The sequence below is a fragment of the Rhineura floridana genome, chromosome 3 (genome assembly GCF_030035675.1).
Source record: "Rhineura floridana isolate rRhiFlo1 chromosome 3, rRhiFlo1.hap2, whole genome shotgun sequence".
Taxonomy (NCBI): Eukaryota; Metazoa; Chordata; class Lepidosauria; order Squamata; family Rhineuridae; genus Rhineura; species Rhineura floridana.
This window is the reverse complement of record NC_084482.1, coordinates 202074205-202092898: the sequence shown is the minus strand read 5'-3', so window position 1 is coordinate 202092898 and position 18694 is coordinate 202074205. Positions and strand designations below refer to the sequence as shown.

General features: G+C 43.8%; 1 protein-coding gene across 6 annotated transcripts in view; it reads right to left on the bottom strand.

Annotated features, from left to right (window-relative positions):
- Positions 1 to 6541: 6541 nt before the first annotated feature.
- LOC133381090 (zinc finger protein 345-like) overlaps positions 6542 to 18694 on the bottom strand; it is a 27615-nt gene continuing 15462 nt past the window's right edge. For 4 of the 6 annotated variants that reach the window (XM_061619627.1, XM_061619628.1, XM_061619626.1 and 1 more), the window contains one exon: positions 8460 to 14445. In XM_061619627.1, coding sequence (XP_061475611.1) covers positions 12296 to 14445 — 2150 coding nt within the window. In that variant the 3' untranslated portion in view covers positions 8460 to 12295. Of the gene's footprint in view, positions 6646 to 7036; positions 7055 to 8459; positions 14446 to 18694 lie in introns of those variants that run through there. The other 2 variants (XR_009761619.1, XR_009761620.1) reach the window with 2 other exon arrangements.

The following is an 18694-nucleotide window of genomic DNA, read 5'->3' as shown; positions in this document are numbered from 1 at the left end:
TTTGTATGTGGGTATGACTACAAGGAAAATTAAAATATGCATTTGTGAATACAAAAATTGTATTAGAACTAAGAAAGTATGTGTCCCATTAGTAAAACACTTTGGAATTCAAGCATGATGAGAAATCTCTTCAATTTTGGTGTGTAGAAAAAAATTAATCCTCAAGGAAAGAATTGTGCAAACAGCTAAGAAGGAGGGAAATATTTTGGATATATAAGATACCTTAATGCCAAATGCTTTAAATGAAGAGTTAGATTGGATGCCTATTATGTAGAACTATATCCTGTTCATAGATTCATTCATTGGTTATTCCTAGCTATTGCCTGAGAGTCAGTTTGGCTCTGTCAAAATGGTTCAATATTGTGTATGTATTGCATTACATGCTAAGTTCTGTAAATTGAAATCATTGTACTAAATATGCTAAGTACTGACAGAATGAAGCCTGTATACAGCGGTGTTAGTATTGCATCAGTCTTGGATGATGTAACATTGCAGATGCTGAAAAGAGGCGTCTGCCCAATGTTAATAGGCAAGGAGTTCCAAAGATAGGTGCTGCCACTTTACAGGACTGATTTCTTACAAGAGCAGAACAAGTACTATGTGGCACCCATAACATGGAAAGCACAGCTTGAACTTGGCCCGGCAGCAAATCAGCAACCAATGCAGATTTCAGAGCAGAGGTATGATGTGCTGATAGGTCTCACTCATGTCGGCAATCATGCTGCAGCATTCTGCATTAACTGACTGGGTGCCAGAATTTTTTTAGTTTTGGTTTTCGGTTATGAATGCTGACTGGTTGTGGGATGTAGTCTGCCTTACTCATAAGAATCTTGTTGTGCCTGGTATGATATTGCACTCACGAAAGCATCGCTATCTTTTGTTTTTTATTTTCTGTTTGCATTTCATTTACCTTTAACCTCACTCCCTTACATCCATAGAAGCAACAGCAGTGGTTCCATGTGTTGGCATGAGGCCTAGTAGTTTTCCATCAAGTCTGCAAAACTGTAACTAGGGGGAGTTTTGTCTTAGCCCAGTCTGGGAACGGACTGCCAAGGCCGTTGCTATGGTAACCATCTGATAGACTGGGAAAGTTCTAACAGAGTCTGTAAGTGGTGTCTTCTGATTTATGCCTCTGATCTGTGAGGCTGGTCTTCTGAATATTGCCTCTGAACTGAGAGGTTGTCTTTTGTGTTTACCTTTGGAGAGAGATGTACCAGAGGGGGGGATGACTGAAGAAACTCTACATGTATTTACTCTTAAGCCTTAAGCCATAATGTCTTAATAAAAGACTCTTAACATGCTCTAATGCTCTGAAGAAGTTTCTTGCTCAACTTAACTCCAACGTAATGTATGCTGTTTCACGCAACAATGCACACACACCAACAGGGGTTATGGGCCCAGATCCACAGCGCATTACACAGGAGTAAGTTGCTGGTCTGAACGGCAGACGGAGTTCCAGAGAGGGCAGCTTGATTGATTGAACCAGACGGAGGTGAGCAACATGGCTGTAAACCTGTCTGGGGGAGGCTTGCCGATGGAAAGGCTTAATGAAAAGAATTATGGCAGCTGGAAGCCGAGGATGCGGGCTTTGCTGATAACAGAGGATTTATGGGACATTATAGATGAACCACCCCCGGCAGTATTGACCGCGGCCTGGAAGCGCAAAGATCAGAGGGCGCAGGTGTTTATAATCTTGGCTCTATCGGATTCTCACCTGATGTGTGTGAGAGATGAGCCGTCGGCTAAACAGATGTGGGACCGGTTGGAAGGCATTCATGTGCAACAGACTGCGGGATCTAGATTGTGTTTGGCACGGAAGCTTTATCAAATGCGCTTCACGGGTGAGTGCGACATGTGTGAGCATCTCACGGAATTCAGACGCCTGTTTGCTGAGCTGACAGACTGAGGCGTCGAACACTCTGAACTTCAGAAGACCTATCTGATCCTGGCTTCACTCGATGGGACTTGGAATAATATGGTCATGGCTTTCGAAGCCATGCCTGACGGAGGTTTGAACGTTGCGTTTATTGAGGAAAAGCTGACCCAAGAATGGCAGCGGAGACAGGAGGCGAAAAGAGCCGAGTCGATGGAAGCTGTCAGAAGCAAGGAGGAGAAAAGTGCCGAACTGGAGCAGGCTGTCGAAAGCAGACAGGAAAACAAGCGGGAGCAGCAGCGGCTGAAGTCTTGTTTTGCCTGTGGGGCTCGTGGGCATCTCCGAAAAAACTGTGCAGTCAAGCGAAACTCCAGGGACGGAGGCTTGAAGCAGGGAAGTGTGAACTTTGTTTGTAAACAGAAGCCACAAACTATAGCACCTGTTAACTGGCTGCTTGACAGCGGGGCAAGCCATATATTAATCAAAGACAGAAGTTTGTTTTACGTTTCAGAAGAAGTGCGGGACTTTGTGCACCTGGCAGATGGATCACGGAAATCTGTGGAAGCTAAAGGTCTGGTGAAGTTTGACAAGCTTGGAATAATGTCAGAATGTTTGTTTGTTCCGGAATTGGCTCATAATATTTTATCAGTCAGAAAACTGGTGAGTTGTAATTATTCAATTTTGTTTCACAAAGATCAATGTTTTGTAATGAGGGGAGATCAAGTGTGCATGCAGGGAAGCCTGAATGATTCACAGTTTGTAATAAAGAGCAGTCAAGCAGGGTGTGCTGTGTTAAATGCTGAGGCACAGGTACATCAGGGCTGCGTCCATGAACGGCATCAAAGGCTGGGGCATGCAAACCTTGACACGATAAAGAAAACCCCTTTGCACAGTGAAAACATGCGTTTAAAGGATTGTGGACAGTTAATGGATTATGATGCATGTAATAAAGCTAAAATGACTATTGCACCAATAAACCGGGAGGCTGAGAGAACCACAACAGCTCCCTACCAGCTAGTTCATGTTGATTTATCAGGGCCAATAAATGCTTCACGAGGAGGTGCGAAATTCTTCATGGTACTGGTAGATGATTTTTCAAGATTTTGTCATGTTTTTCTGTTAAAGCATAAAAGTGAAGCTGAGCAGAAGCTGAAACTGTTCATTAAGAGAATTGAAACTCAACACGGCGTCACGGTGGGGGCTATACGCTCGGACCAAGGTGGGGAATTCACGAATAAGGCATTGAGTGACTTTCTGGAGAGTAAGGGAATAAACCAGAATTTCACTGCTCCATTTAGCCCGTTTTCCAATGGGACTGCTGAGAGAAAAAATAGGGTGCTGCAGGAAGCAATGAGAGCCATGCTGATGGATTGCAGTTTAGGGAATTCTTTCTGGGCAGAAGCAATTCTTTATGCGAATTATATTCACAACAGGGTGTTACACGGTGCACTTGGAATGTCTCCTTATGAGAAACTTACTGGCAGAAAGCCTAAAATAGAACACATTCAAAAATTCGGGGCAAGGTGCTGGATCCACATTCCACAGGGAAAAAGGAGGGGCAAGCTTGCGCCCAGAGCACAGCAAGGTTTTGTTTTGGGATTTCAGAATGCATATTTCAGAGTTTGGTGTCCAGAAACACAGCAGTTAATTCTGAGCAGAAGCATTAAAGTCTCAGAAAAGCCTTGGGATCAAAGGCAGACAGTTATTCTTACAGGAACAGATGACACACAAACACGAACACAAGCACAGACATTTAAGCCAAACCTTGACATTAAAGTGGAAGGCACACAAATTCCTCTCAGGGATGCTTTAACTGAGCTCATTTGTGGGAAACGCAGATCGAAGAAACGAAAAGCTGAGGAGATGGAAGATCCTGGGCACGCGGTGCCAAGCACAAGCACAAGCTCAAGCACAAATGGGGGGGGCAGAGAGAGCCGAAGCTCTGGTTCCTTTAAGACACTCTACAAGAGCAAATTTAGGCAAACTGCCTGAAAGATTTACCGTGGGATTAATAACAAGTCCTGGAATGAATAAAGTTGTAGAAATGGATCCTGAGACACTTTATTTGACATGTGTTCAACCAAAGTTTGAGTGAATAAAGATTTGAACTGTACTGAGATGTAATTTTGAACTGTACTGAACTGAAAATGTATGATGCAATGTACTGAAATGTATTGCAAGAGGTATTGTAGAAATGTATTACTGTATGACTATGTATTGTGGAGATGTATTGTTGAGAATTTTTTGTAATTGACAGACATGATGGGAAAAAGGGGGGCTTGTTGGCATGAGGCCTAGTAGTTTTCCATCAAGTCTGCAAAACTGTAACTAGGGGGAGTTTTGTCTTAGCCCAGTCTGGGAACGGACTGCCAAGGCCGTTGCTATGGTAACCATCTGATAGACTGGGAAAGTTCTAACAGAGTCTGTAAGTTGTGTCTTCTGATTTATGCCTCTGATCTGTGAGGCTGGTCTTCTGAATATTGCCTCTGAACTGAGAGGTTGTCTTTTGTGTTTACCTTTGGAGGGAGATGTACCAGAGGGGGGGATGACTGAAGAAACTCTACATGTATTTACTCTTAAGCCTTAAGCCATAATGTCTTAATAAAAGACTCTTAACATGCTCTAATGCTCTGAAGAAGTTTCTTGCTCAACTTAACTCCAACGTAATGTATGCTGTTTCACGCAACAACGCACACAGGCCAACACCATGTGCTCAGCTCAACCCCCTAAAACCCATTGATGATGCACCTTGTTGGTTGCATGGTGTGGCGTCCTTCCCTGGCTCTCCCTGTCAGGTTCCCACCTGCTTGTGGCTACTGCCTTTCCCTAGGCACCACCAGGGACACCGCCAGTCAGGATCGTCGTTTTTATGTTTTCTCCACTCCGCTCTAGCACAGATCTCACTAGATTCCACTGCTAGGCAACACCACCAGTCACGTCCTGTAACCAATACTCCCAGAGACTTTGCCTGAGTCTCTCTATAGCTGGTTACTTTGTGACTGAGTGCTTATGCTGTTCCCAACCCCCTTGTATCTGTCTCTATAAAGCATACAACTCTGGGTTGCTCTGGAAACTTGTCTTTGTTACAATATCTCCCTTCACCGCTGCCACCATTAGATACTATTTCTGTTCAGCCTTGATAATTACCTTGCCCTCCCTTCTGGTATGTATATTCCCCAGACAAGGATCAGGCCTTTGGTAAACCAAATAAGTATTTATTCAATAATACCAGGAAATAACAAGATTACTCAGGATTGTTTAACAAGCGTATGGTTTCATTTAGTGTCACTCTTTATGTTTCTGTTCATTTATATACTTTCTAAATATCAGCCAAATATAATCCAAACCTCCCTCAGAACTCTGCCAACCAACCCTCACCAAACGACCTCACTCTAACCAACTCAACTTCTCCCTCCCCACACAACTCTCATCCTCACATTTATACCTTCAGACAGCCAGCCCCTCAGCCAATCATCATCCAGCATATTTCAGCTTCTAACCCATGTACTCCCCCTTTCTCTCTCAGTAATTTACCATACATCACCTAATAGACCCGCACTTACCATATTTACAGATGCTAATTTACAGGAACATCACACATGGCAGTTTGCTTCTTGCCCAATAATGGCAAAAGAGAATTCACATATTTGAAAGTGGCTGCAATTGTTGTTCCCAAGCTGCTGCCTGTGAAGGTAGACCAAACCATGTGTTTTTTCTCTCTGTCAATTATTACTCACTGGAATTGGGTTGGCTGTCAAGGTGAGTTTATAGCAGCCCACAGGGTAGACAGAAAGGGCAGAGAATCTTCTTACTCTTACTCATTTCTCAGACCTCTTTCTGAAGTGAAGGGTCAAATCTGTAAAGAAGTTTGAAGCAGCCACATTAAAAGACAAGGGCAGGGCATTCCAGGCAGAGAGTTGCCAACCCTGCTTGGATATGGATGTCTTTGCAGAGGATCCCTAGTCAAGCTTTACCAACAGCACAATCTAAACTCTATCTACTCAGAAGTAAGTCCTGTTGAGTTCTATGGGGCTTAGTCCCTTAGTAAGTGTGTTTAGAATGGCAGCCTTCAGGGGCATCCATCTTTACTCCTGAGTGCTCCCATCTAACATCTGCACAACATTCATAGATTCATAGAATGTTAGAGTTGGAAGGGGCCTATAAGGCCATCAAGTCCAAGCCCCTGCGCAATGCAGGAATCCACATCAAAGCACTAGGCTCCTTTCTTCCTACAGTGGCCTTCTGGTGACTGGTCTGGCCTGAAGGCACTTAAACCCTGCTTGCTGAAAGCAAGTAGGCTAGATTAAATGTTCCCTACCGAAGCTCCAACTTTTAGCTAAGATTTCTATCTTAATTTCTAATCGGATTTTTTAAAAATTGTATGCTCCAAGCAACTGTGATTGATGCTTTATGTATCATGCTTAATGACATCACTCGGGCCTGCCCCCATGACATCACTCAGGCCCACCCGAGATATCAGGTTTTGGGATGCTTCTGATCTGGTAACCCTAGTTTGTTAAGAGTGCTGAGTTGTTCTAGCCAGAGTGTCTCCCTCCCAAAGAATTCCCCCTCAGATCGCCTCCTTCGATATATTCAAGGTCAAATTGCAAGCAAAAGAGCAGCAGCAGCAGATGATGATTTCAAAAAACAAAACACCTTCTTATATTAATCACAAAAGGCAATTCCTGCAGGAATGACTTCTCCAGTCCCAAACACAAGAAGGGAATGATGCACTGGTGGGGGGAGAAGAGATGGGATCCAGGATTTCAAAGCTGGAATCCAAACAGGATAGGATTACATCTTTGGGGTGCTTCCAGATGGACCTGTTTATTGAACATTCACCTGATTTGTTTGCAGAGAGATTAGATGACATTGAGTATTCAATGAGCAGTCATTCTGCTCTGTTTGCAAGGAGGTTAGATGATGTTGCATCAAAGCATTATCCCAGTTTCTACTGCATTTCCCCATCGCTCTCCTTACCACAGAAATGCAGATATTTTGGGGGAGTGGGTTTGTTGCAACAAGCCCTACCTGGACATTATGGGAATTGAACCTGGGACCTTCAGCATGCAAGACGGATGCACTGCCCCTGAGCTACAGAGCTACATGTTACCTCTGTACCTACATTTTGTTTCCATCAGCCCAAAGACAAGGATGCTGCCTGCCATTTTCCACCCGTTGCTGCAGAAGGAACATTTGCTATAATTATTTTTGCTTTCTAAACGAGCTCTTCTCCACAGAACTGCTCCTATGCAAAACAGATCTTTGAAAAATAAAATTTGCCCTTGCAGGTACAGGACGTAGGAAAGGAAAAGGGAAAGCAGCCTTTTATGAGAGTGGCTCAAAACCTTCGCCTGTCTTGCAGCAACACACATTGTTTAAAAAAATTTAAATGCTCCTTTATTCATTCCTTCATTTATTTATTTATATCAAACCCCTCCTCCCAGTAGGTGTCCAGGGCGGCAAACAAAAGCACTAAAAACACTTTAAAACATCATAAAACAGACTTTAAAATATATTAAAATGAAACATCTTTAAAAACATTTTTGAAAAGCTTAAAAACATATTTTTAAAAAGTTTAAAAATGTATTAAAAAGCAATTCCAACACAGAAGCAGACTGGGATAAGATCTCAACTTATAAAGAGGAAGGTCTTTAGTAGGTGCCGAAAAGGTAACAGAGATGGCACCTGCAAGACGGGCTCCAAAGCGTGGCCAGGCTGATCCCTGGCCAAGGGCCCTTTCAGCCCAGAGGGGCCCCTACCTACGGTGGGAGGCTGGGGCTCCTGTTCCGTGATCTGCAGCACTGTTGAATCCTGCAATCTGACCCTACCTTGGATCGTGGAGAGGGAGCTCCCAGGCACCCGTGAGTACAGACAGCGCAAGCTTCAATGAACTCATATGCATACCCCACCTACCTCTCCTGTCAGTGTGAATGTGGTGTGCACTGTGCGCGCATGTCATTCACACAACACAAGAGGTAGATGGGATGTGCAGGCGAACTTATGGGCTATGGTGCCATGGGCCCAGTCATACCTGCTGCCAGCCCTGGGTGCCTGTCTAATATTTAAGGGGAGGGAATTCCAAAGGGTAGGTGCCACCACACTAAAGGTCTGTTTCCTATGTTATGCGGAACAGAGCTCCTGATAGTAGCAGGAGGCCCTCATCTGCAAAGCGCAGTGATTGACTGGGTATAAAAGGGATAAGATCGTTTTTCAGGTATCCTGGTCCCAAGCGGCATACGGATTTGTACACCAAAACTAGAACCTTGAACTTAGCCCAGTAGCTAATAGGTAGCCAGTGCAAGTCTTTCAGCAGTGGGATGACATCTTGCCAATACCCTGCCCCAGTGAGCAGTCGCGCTGCCGTATTTTGCACCAGCTGCAGCTTCTGGACCAGCCTCAAGGGTAGCCCCACATAGGGCGCATTGCAGTAATCCAGCTTGGAGGTTACCAGTGCATGGACAACAGTGCATTTGCACAGTATTTGTGCAAATCTGGTACATCAAAAAGTGTATATTTAAATAATCAAATTTTCTTTAAAATGTGTAAGAAAAAACAAGTCTTCTCGTGTTTAAATCAGATCCGTTAAAGGCACCTTTATTTAGATACAAACAGCTATTTGGAGTGAACCAAGAAAGTTCTCTACTGCTTAATTTTTACAGCACATTTTTATACCATATCCCAAAGCACATGTAACCAAATTACAGTATGTCATCATTTTAATAAGTCATTTCACATGTCAGCTCAACATGCTGACACGCATCTGCTGTCTTTCACATACAGCAAAAAGCAGAGAGCAAAGAGATTAAACATTAATATGGGGAAACACTCAGCAGTCTAAAGTCTAGGGATTACATCCACGCAGCTTCCAAATGCTTTCCTAACCCGTTTACTCTTCTGTCATTTCTCCTTGGGTCACAGCATGAGCATTTCTCTCGGAACATTTCTTTTTCGCATTCCCTCTTAATACGTTACAAAGAGACCATCATCCCTTGGAGTCACAATTCTGAATCAAGCTAGGAAATCTAAACCAAGTTAAGGCCTAGCTTTTTCTGCTTCCACAGAAGGTATATGCACAGGTCAGCAAATATTTGTGGGCATCCCCACAATAGACTTCAGGTTTCCTGCCTTGAAGCAAGACACGCTTTTACAGGGCTGTGGAGTCGGTACATCAAAAGTTCGGCTCCGACTCCTCTATTTTTCTACTGTCTGACTCCGACTCCTTCATAAACGGCAAATGTATATTAACTAGTAAGAACAAATTTACTGTAGTAAAATGGTAGCACAAGGCATTTCATCACCACCACGTGAATCATCAGGCTAGATTGATAGAACATAAAATACATTTATTTGATTAAAATTTCTGAACAAGAAAACTTGCCTAAATTCCTACGAAAGTAAATGCAACAAACTATTACAAATATTTTTCCTGAAATATAAAAAAGTATAAAATATAAGTATAACATGATATATTTACCATATATTGTTATAATATTGTAAGTTTTTATTTTGAAGCCACAGTCGGAGCCGGTACATTTCTGCCTACTCCAACTCCACCCAAAACTGCTTCCGACTCCACGACTTCGACTCCACAGCCCTGCTATCTAACACTTTTGTGCACACAGGTAAAATACATACCTGCATGCCGGTGCGCAGTCTGAAGAACTTAACAGTGAGGGGGGAGCAATCTTTGAAGGGAATGAGACCCTGTGACCCCCCCTGATGTTGCTGGAATATCCCATCACCCCTGACCACTAGCCATGCTGACAGGGGCTGATGGGAGTTGGGAGACCAGCACCAGCTGGAGGGCCACAGGTTCCAGAATTAGGTAGGGAAGAAAGTCATGAAGCTGTGGCGCAGACACTGACTAGTCCTTGCTTCTCTCATCCTGGCTCTGACGGTAGCTAGACCACGTTTTGTATTTTTGTCTGCAGACAGGCTATTCCAAAAGGAAGGACTTCCCCCCAAAGGTTCCCTCCCTGGAGCAGGGTTACACTTCCCCTTCTGTCCTCTGGGAGTCCTTTCTGGTGAAAAGCTATACTCTGGAAAGATTTACTTTAAATACATCAGCAGAAAATGCATTTCAGTTTATGACAGATAGAGCATAAGAGCAGAAAGAAATCCACAGCACTTAATTGAATCTTGGGGAAGGGGGAAATAAGGATCAGATGATGATTACCCACCCTTCCACAAGCAGGACCCAGGGTGGGTTACAACAGGTTAAAATACAGTGTTAAAAAAAGAATTAAAACAAAACACAATCACAGCAATAGGGTGGGTCCTGAAAATGTACATCTCAAGTGTCAAAGGCCAGGCTGAAGAGGCACGTCTTCAACATTCACCAGAAATTATACAGTGAAGGTGCTGAACGAACTTCGGTGGGGAGTTCCACGAATTAGGGGCCGCCACAGAGAACACCCTCTCCCGGGACACCATCCCCCCAAACTTGTGGGAGCAGTGGAACTATCTAGAAGGCCCACTCTGCTGATTTTAACACACAAGAGGGCCTGTAGGGAAGGAGGTGGACTTTCAGATGTTAGGGGGCTAAATCATTTAGGGCTTTAAACACTAGCACGAGAACCTTGCATCTAGCCCAGAAATAAACTGGCAACAAGTATACACAAACAATTATTACTTGGAAAACAAAAATAAAAAATGGATATGGAAACTTACCTCTACTCAGAAGAACAATGTGCAACTGAACTATTACAAACCACAATTGTGGTACTGAAGGCTCGTAATAATGTTAACTATTAGGCAGCTCTGCTTTGACTGACCCCTTTCCACCAGTCCAAACTAGCTAAAGCTTTGCTATGTGTCAGCTATGTAGGCATTTTTCCTAGCTATTAAGAAAAGTGGTAAGTGCTGCAAGGACTGGGAGCCCCTGCCTGACCCTAAGTTCATAGAGAGGCTGCAGTTAGTCTTGCAGCCTCTTGCATCAGCTCCTGGCTAGGTCAGGGGGCATATATCCGGGCTGCCCTTGGGTGGAGGGTCTGCCAAGGACCATAAATATGAAGATGTTGTCGTGCAAAAAATATTAAGAGCCAAGAAAGAATATGACAGCTACCTACCCAAGAAGGGATTCAAAGGAACCAGTTGGACGTACAGTCCTACAGATAGGATCCAGATAAACAAAGATGAAGGAAAAAGGTTGAAAAATAAAATGGTGAAATAGAAACCTCACCTGGGAATAAGCAAATCTATTAAAACTGTAAACATACATATATAAAAACAAGACCAGCAGAAACTGTTTGAAGTTTTTAAAGAACCGAACCTCCAGCCGCAAAGGACTCACTTAGAGGAAACTTAGACAGCCTCAGAACAGGTTCAAAGCAAGAAATCGCTTCCCCTCTGAAAGAGAAGGCAAAAAGGCAAACTGTGTTGCAAATGCGCCAGAATAGTAATGGACTGCCCCATGAATAGAGCGATTGCAGCTAATACAGCGAAAACGTTCGTATTAAAAGGCAAAACCACCACACATGTAAATAGGTTTTGTACTAGTCACGTGGAGTAGCTAATCTTCTATCTTCACTATTAGTTTAGCTAAGGCCTTCTCAGCATTTCTGCTTCTCACAATCCAGAAAAGCATTTCTGCCCTCAATGCAGACATTCAGGTCTACATCAGTCATGAGCTAGTATTACTTGTCCAAAGTTTTTATTCCATTCCGCTCCACAGCTCCTTCAGTCCACTTCATCTCCACCATCCTCAGTTTTGCCCCAAAACTGAACTCAGTAACAATCTTCACTGAAATGTTCCGAACAGTTCAAACATTTCTAACAATTCCTTCCACTGTACTTATTATAGGCATCACAATAATGCTGGAAAAACAGAAGGGAGTAGAAAAATAGGAAGGCCAAACAAGAGATGGATTGATTCCATAAAGGAAGCCACAGACCTGAACTTACAAGGGTTGCCATAAGTTGTAGTCGACTTGAAGGCACATAACAAAATTATGTAGGAGAGGTGTACTGAAAAGTGAATGGACCAAGTTTCTCATCCGTGTGAACATACCTATTATTCCTCTCTCTCCAATGGAGGGGTTCATGAGTACCTAATATAGCGTCGTCTGAGTATCTAACAAAGCTCTTTCCACTCTCTGGGCATTTCATAGTTTCTCCTCTTTAAGGATCCTTTGATGTGAAGGAAGAATGACACTGCAAGATACACTGAATGAAACATTTCCCACACTCTGGACAGCTACATGGTTTCCCCCCACTGTGATATTTTTAATGTGTAGCAAGGGTATGATCCAGACATTAATATGGCTGCTCCGCTATATGGGTCCTTGGATGCACAGAAAGACTACAACTCTTCTTAAAGCTTTTTCCACATTCAAAGCATTTATACAGCTGCTCCCCTATATGGATAATTTGAAGTGCCTGAAGATGGCCATCCTGAATGAAATTATTTCCGCACTCCAATCATTTATAAGCCTTGTCCACTCTATGAGTTCTTTGATGTCTAGTAAGGGAGCTACTTGCACTGAAGCTCTTTCCACACTCCAAGCATTTATAAGGCTTCTCCCCTGTATGAGTTCTTTGATGCAGAGTAAGGGAGGATCTCTGACTGAAGCTCTTTCCACACTCCAAGCATTTATAAGGCTTCTCCCCTGTATGAGTTCTTTGATGCGAAGTAAGGTTGTCTCTCTGGCTGAAGCTCTTTCCACACTCCAAGCATTTATAAGGCTTCTCCCCTGTATGAGTTCTTTGATGCGGAGTGAGGTTGCCACTGCAACTGAAGCTCTTTCCACACTTCAGGCATTGATAAGGTTTTTCCCCTGTATGAGTTCTTTGATGCGAAGTGAGGTGGCCACTGCAACGGAAACTCTTTCCACACTCCAAGCATTTATAAGATTTTTCCCCTGTGTGAATTCTTTGATGTGACATAATGGAGTTTCTGCAACGAAAGCTCTTTCCACACTCCAAACATTTATAAGATTTGTCCCCTGTATGGATTCTTTGATGTCTAGTAAGGGTGCTACTTGCACTGAAACTCTTTCCACACTGCAAGCATTTATAAGGCTTCTCCCCTGTGTGAGTTCTTTGATGTAAAGTGAGGGTGCCACTGCAACTGAAGCTCTTTCCACACGCCAAGCATTCATAAGGTTTGTCCCCTGTATGAATTCTTTGATGTCTAGCAAGGTTGCCACTCCAACTGAAGTTCTTTCCACACGCCAAGCATTCATAAGGTTTGTCCCCTGTATGAGTCCTTTGATGTGAAGTAAGGGACATTCTGTGACTGAAGCTCTTTCCACACTCCAAGCATTGATAAGGTTTGTCCCCTGTATGAGTTCTTTGATGTGAAGTAAGGGAGAATCTCTGGCTGAAGCTTTTTCCACACTCCAAGCATTGATAAGGTTTGTCCCCTGTATGAGTTCTTTGATGTGAAGTAAGAGTGCCACTGCAACTAAAGCTCTTTCCACACTCCAAGCATTTATAAGGTTTGTCCCCTGAATGAATTCTTTGATGTATAGTAAGGGTGCCACTGTTACGGAAACTCTTTCCACACTCAAAGCATTTATAAGGCTGCTCCCCTGTATGACTTCTTTGATGCATAGTAAGGTCGCCTCTGCGACTGAAGCTCTTTCCACACGCCAAGCACTTATAAGGTTTCTCCCCTGTATGAGTTCTTTGATGCAAAGTAAGGTTGTCACTCTGACTGAAGATCTTTCCACACTCGAAGCATTTATAAGGCTTGTCTCCTGTATGAATTCGCTGATGTCTAATAAGGTGTTCATTATGACTGAAGCTCTTTCCACACTCCAAGCATTCATATGGTTTGTCCCCTGTATGAGTTCTTTGATGTCTAGTAAGGTGGCTATTGTCACTGAAGCTCTTTCCACACTCCAAGCATTTATAAGGTTTCTCCCCTGTATGAGTTCTTTGATGTCTAGTAAGGGTGCCACTTGCACTGAAGCTCTTTCCACACTCCAAGCATTCATATGGTTTGTACCCTGTATGAATTCTTTGATGTGAAGTAAGGTGGCTACTCAGACCGAAGCTCTTTCCACACTCCAAGCATTTATAAGGTTTGTCCCCTGTATGAGTTCTTTGATGTCTAGTAAGGGCGCTACTTGCACTAAAGCTCTTTCCACACTCCAAGCATTCATATGGTTTGTACCCTGTATGAATTCTTTGATGTGAAGTAAGGTGGCTACTCAGACCAAAGCTCTTTCCATCCTGTAAGCAGCTATAAGGCTTCTTCCCTGTATGAGCTATTGGATGTAAAGAAAGGGCACCACTGTAACTGAAGCTTTTGTCATACTCCATGCGTATATATGGTCTCCCTCTCTTATGCCTTCTCCGATGTGTGAGCAAGGCTTTTTGGTAGCTTAAGATTTTACTGCACTCAGGAGACATTCTTATTTCCTTTAGGTGATGAGTACTCCCTTGAATTTCATTGTCATCACCCTGAGAAGTACTGGATTCATCCCCTAGCATCTGCGTTTGTCTCCCCTCTTGTCTGTTTGTTCCATCTTGATTCCCCAAGTTCCATTCATACTTCTGCTCCTCAGCTCTTTCCAGTGAGACTTCTAATGGTTTCCCTTCATCCGGGATTCCCCAAACATCTCCTGATGGAATAAAAATGAAAGCTGTTAAAGCACTGTGGAGAAATTCTGCGCATATACCTGCGGGTTTCTGATTTCTTCTTTGAAAAAACATTTCTGGGTCCTGCTGATGTCAGAGTGTAATTGGCAAAGTTCAAGGTCTTCTAGTGTTACTATGGCTGTGGGCACACTACTGGTTTCAAAAGTAGCCAGAATGATTTTTCTGGCTGCATTTTGAAGCAACTCTCCCTTTGGCTGGAACCCATCTCCCTTCTCCACTTCTGACTTCAGACCTTTCAAGACTGCCCACACAAAGTGTTGGGCCAATCCCTGAGCCTGCAGAAAAGCATTGCCACTGGCCATACCTGACAATGGGTTGATCTACCAATCAGCTGAAAAATCTGCCTGAGGCTAAATGGGGGGAAAAAAGCATTCAGCCTGAAGTGACAAATGTTTACAATAAAAAGGGGCATGATTTGATGACTGGCGTGTGTCTCTGTTTTCAGAAAGTAGAGGTGGAAGCACACTGGTATGTGTCTCTCTACCTTATGCTGCATGAGAGCCAGCATGGCGTAGTGGTTACGGTGTTGGACTACTACCTGGGAGACCAGGGTTCGAATCCCCACACAGCCATGAAGCTCACTGGGTGACCTTGGGCCAGTCACTGCCTCTCAGCCTCATGAAAACCCTGTTCACAGGGTCGCCACAAGTTGGAATCGACTTGAAGGCAGTACATTTACATTTTACCCTATGATGCAGATCTGTTTTAGCAGTAGCTGCTTGGTGACAAGTTGTGAAGAGAGAGAAAGACAGAATCCACTGGGTGGTTATTATTATTATTATTATTATTATTATTAATACCCCGCCTTTCGGCCAAAGGCCCTGAAGGCGGCTTACAAGAAAAATCAACACAGGTATAAAAATACAATAATATACAATTTAAACAATATACAAAAATTAAATTAAATAGAAACAACATTATCATTATCGGCACCGCCAAGAAAGAGGAGGTGGTGTTAGCCGGGATGGCAGTTCTCGAGAGGCAGAAGGGTGACAGGCATTTATTACAGCGAAGCTGTTTGCTGGTTCAATGTTGTCTTCCTCCCCATGTCCTTGGGCTCGCTCAGCTGCTGCTGCTGCTGCTCGCTGGTTGGCCCACTGGAGCTACTAGGGCACAGCCCTCCCAATGAGAATATCAAGCATTTTTTAAAAAAATCTCCCCCCAAATCTCAAAAGCCACAGACATTTTCCCCCCACACTCATTTTATACTTCTGTTTAAACTCAGAAAAGCTCTGCAATCGTTTCTGTCAATCTAGTGTTCTCTGGCCAATCTGCTCTCTGCACCACTTAGCCAATCCTAATCCAATAGTGTTGCCATGGCAAAGAGGTCCCTCCCTTGGCTCTGCCTGCTTGTCAGCCCTCTTAGGAAGGCTCCTCCTCTATCTGTTGTTAGGCGGCCTATCAAACAGAGCCACTACAGCAAATTCGGGAGGAGTCAGAGAGGAATCTAGGCTGCTTCAAGAACTGCCCCAGAATATGGAGAAACCGATTGGTTCCCAATAGAAAAGGATGTGAGACAGGGGTGTATTTTATCACTCTATTTTATTTATTTATTATTTAATTTGTATCCCGCCCTTCCTCCCAGATGGAGCCCAGGGCTCCTTCCCAGATTATTTGTTTAATCTATATGCAGAACATATCATAAGGAAAGCGGGATTGGATAGCTTCCCTCGCCATCCTAGCCTTCTGCTGATTTCTTGACTCTTGTCTCCATTTTGGTTAATGACTGTGCCAAGGTATTGATAATCCTTCACAAGTTCAATGTCCTCGTTGTCAACTTTAAAGTTACATAAATCTTCTGTTGTCATTACTTCAGTCTTTTTGACACTCAAGTGTAGTCCTGTTTTTGTGCTTTCGTCTTTACCTTTCATCAGCATTTGTTTCAGATCATTATTGGTGTCTGTTAGTAGTATGATATCGTCTGCATATCTTAAATTATTGATATTTCTCCCTCCAATTTTCACACCTCCTTCATCTTGGCCTAATCCTGCTTTCCGTATGATATCTTCTGCATATAGATTAAACAAATAGGATGATAATATGCACCCCTTTCTCACACCCTTTCCAATGGGGAACCAATCGGTTTCTCCATAATCTGTCCTTACAGTAGCCTCTTGTCCAGAGTATAGGTTGCGCATCAGAACAATCTGATGCTGTGGCACCCCATTTTTAAGGCATTCCATAGTTTTTCATGATGTACACAATCAAAGGCTTTGCTGTAATCTAGAAAGCGCAAGGTAATTTTCTTCTGAAATTCCTTGGTCCGTTCCATTATACAACGTATGTTTGCGATATGATCTCTGGTGCCTCTTCCCTTTCTACGTCCAGCTTGGACTTCTGGCATTTCTCACTCCATATATGGTAAGAGCCTTTGTTGTAGAATCTTGAGCATTACTTTCCTTGCATGGGATATTAAGGCAATAGTTCGATAATTACTGCATTCCCTGGGATGCCCTTTCTTTGGAATTGGGATGTATATTGAACGCTTCCAGTCAGTGGGCCATAGTTTAGTTTCCACATTTGTCTCCACTTAGAGCCTTGAATTATTAAATTCTGCCTAAAATAGGGAGGCTCTTGCAATGTCTCAATACGCCAGCTTGAGCAAAGTTTAGTTGTGGAACTCCTTGCTACAAGGTAAACACTGTTGCAAAGAACACAGGAATTTCCAACCATGAATTAGGTCTGTGGTTCCCACCCTGGGGGCCGTGACCGCCAGGGGACCATGAAGTAATCCAGGAGGGGCTGTGAACAGTAAAGAAATGAATTCTTTCTTTCTTTCTTTCAAAGTCTTCACTCCCTGGATGCTGTCTGCTGCCCACGGCCACTGCAGACGACTCCTCCCCCGAGCTCCCAAAGAGAGGGGAGGACTTTTGCTGAAGCGGCAGAGCCTCTTTCAGGCAAGCCAAGGTCAGACTCCCATCTGCTCAAACTACTGCTGCTGACAATGCACTTGCTCAGTAAGAGAGGAGAGAGCTTTTCGTGCAGCAAAAACAAGCAAGGCTGCAAGGAAAGGCTGCTTTCCCCCTTCCTTCCTGGCAGCCGGTCTGCCTGCCTTTCTTGGCTCCTGCTTCCACCTCCTTTTAAAAATTCTTCTTATTTGCGAGGAGCAGTGAGGAAGCTCAGGATCTGTTCGGCCGCCATCTCCGAGGGGAAGTGTACTTGCAAGCGTCCCCCCTTTCCTTCACTTACACTCTGCTCCCCCATCTTTCTCTCCAAGACGTTGTAACGGTTGAGGGCTTCCCCCCTCCCATGCGCCCAAATTCAGGAGGGGCAGGTGGGTTTTTGCTTGTGTGTGTGCTGATCCGTTTTCTGCTCCGCTCTCATTCCCAAGTGCATGCTAGCCAAGACGTCAGTTCTGTTGATCCTTCCAAGGCCTAAAAGCGCTAACCCCCCTTCTTAATCTATCCACCCTGTTGTCTGCAGTGCACAATCTAGCATTTCCATCGCCACCACATTGCTGTTTCTTGATTAATATTTTTTTAAAAGATCAGCAGGTTAGGTGAGGCTGGAATCCAGAAATGTATTTATTTATTATTGCAGCAGAAATGTATTTATTTATTATTGCATTCAAATCCTACCTTCCATCCAAGGAGCTCAAGCTGGTGCACATCGTTCCCCCCTTTCCATTTTATCCTTACATCAACCCTGTGAGGCAGGCCAGGCTGAGAGACTGACAGGTCCAAGGTCACCCAGTGGGCTTCATGGCTGAGTTGGGGATTTTAACCTAGGTCTTAGTCCAATACTGATGCTGGGATACAGGAATGTACATCTTCAGATTATATGTGTGTGTATGGAGGGGGATACCAATTTCATTGGACCCTGGACTGGCTCTGCCCCTGCGCCACCATTTTGTGACTGGTGGGCTTCAGTAATTTTCAGGTGTCTCAAGTGAGCTCTGTGGGAAGGAAAGTTTGAGACCCCTGTGCTAGGAAATGCTGATGGGGGAACACTTCTTATTCTACCACTGAGTCACAATTCCCAGGCACAGAGTAGTCCAAGCACACCTGAGCATCTTCCTGCTGATCTCTCCTCTTTTGTGAAATGCTGGACAAAAAGTTCTTCTCTTCCATCTCCTTCCAGCCTGGAGCTGATGTTACATTTCAAATTCAAATGGCCTTTTTGGAACCGAAATCAACACGAATCTTCCTTAATCAGTTAACCCATCGCTTTACCCAGGGGCGGCCAACTGGGAGGGGTGCTGTTCCCCAGGCC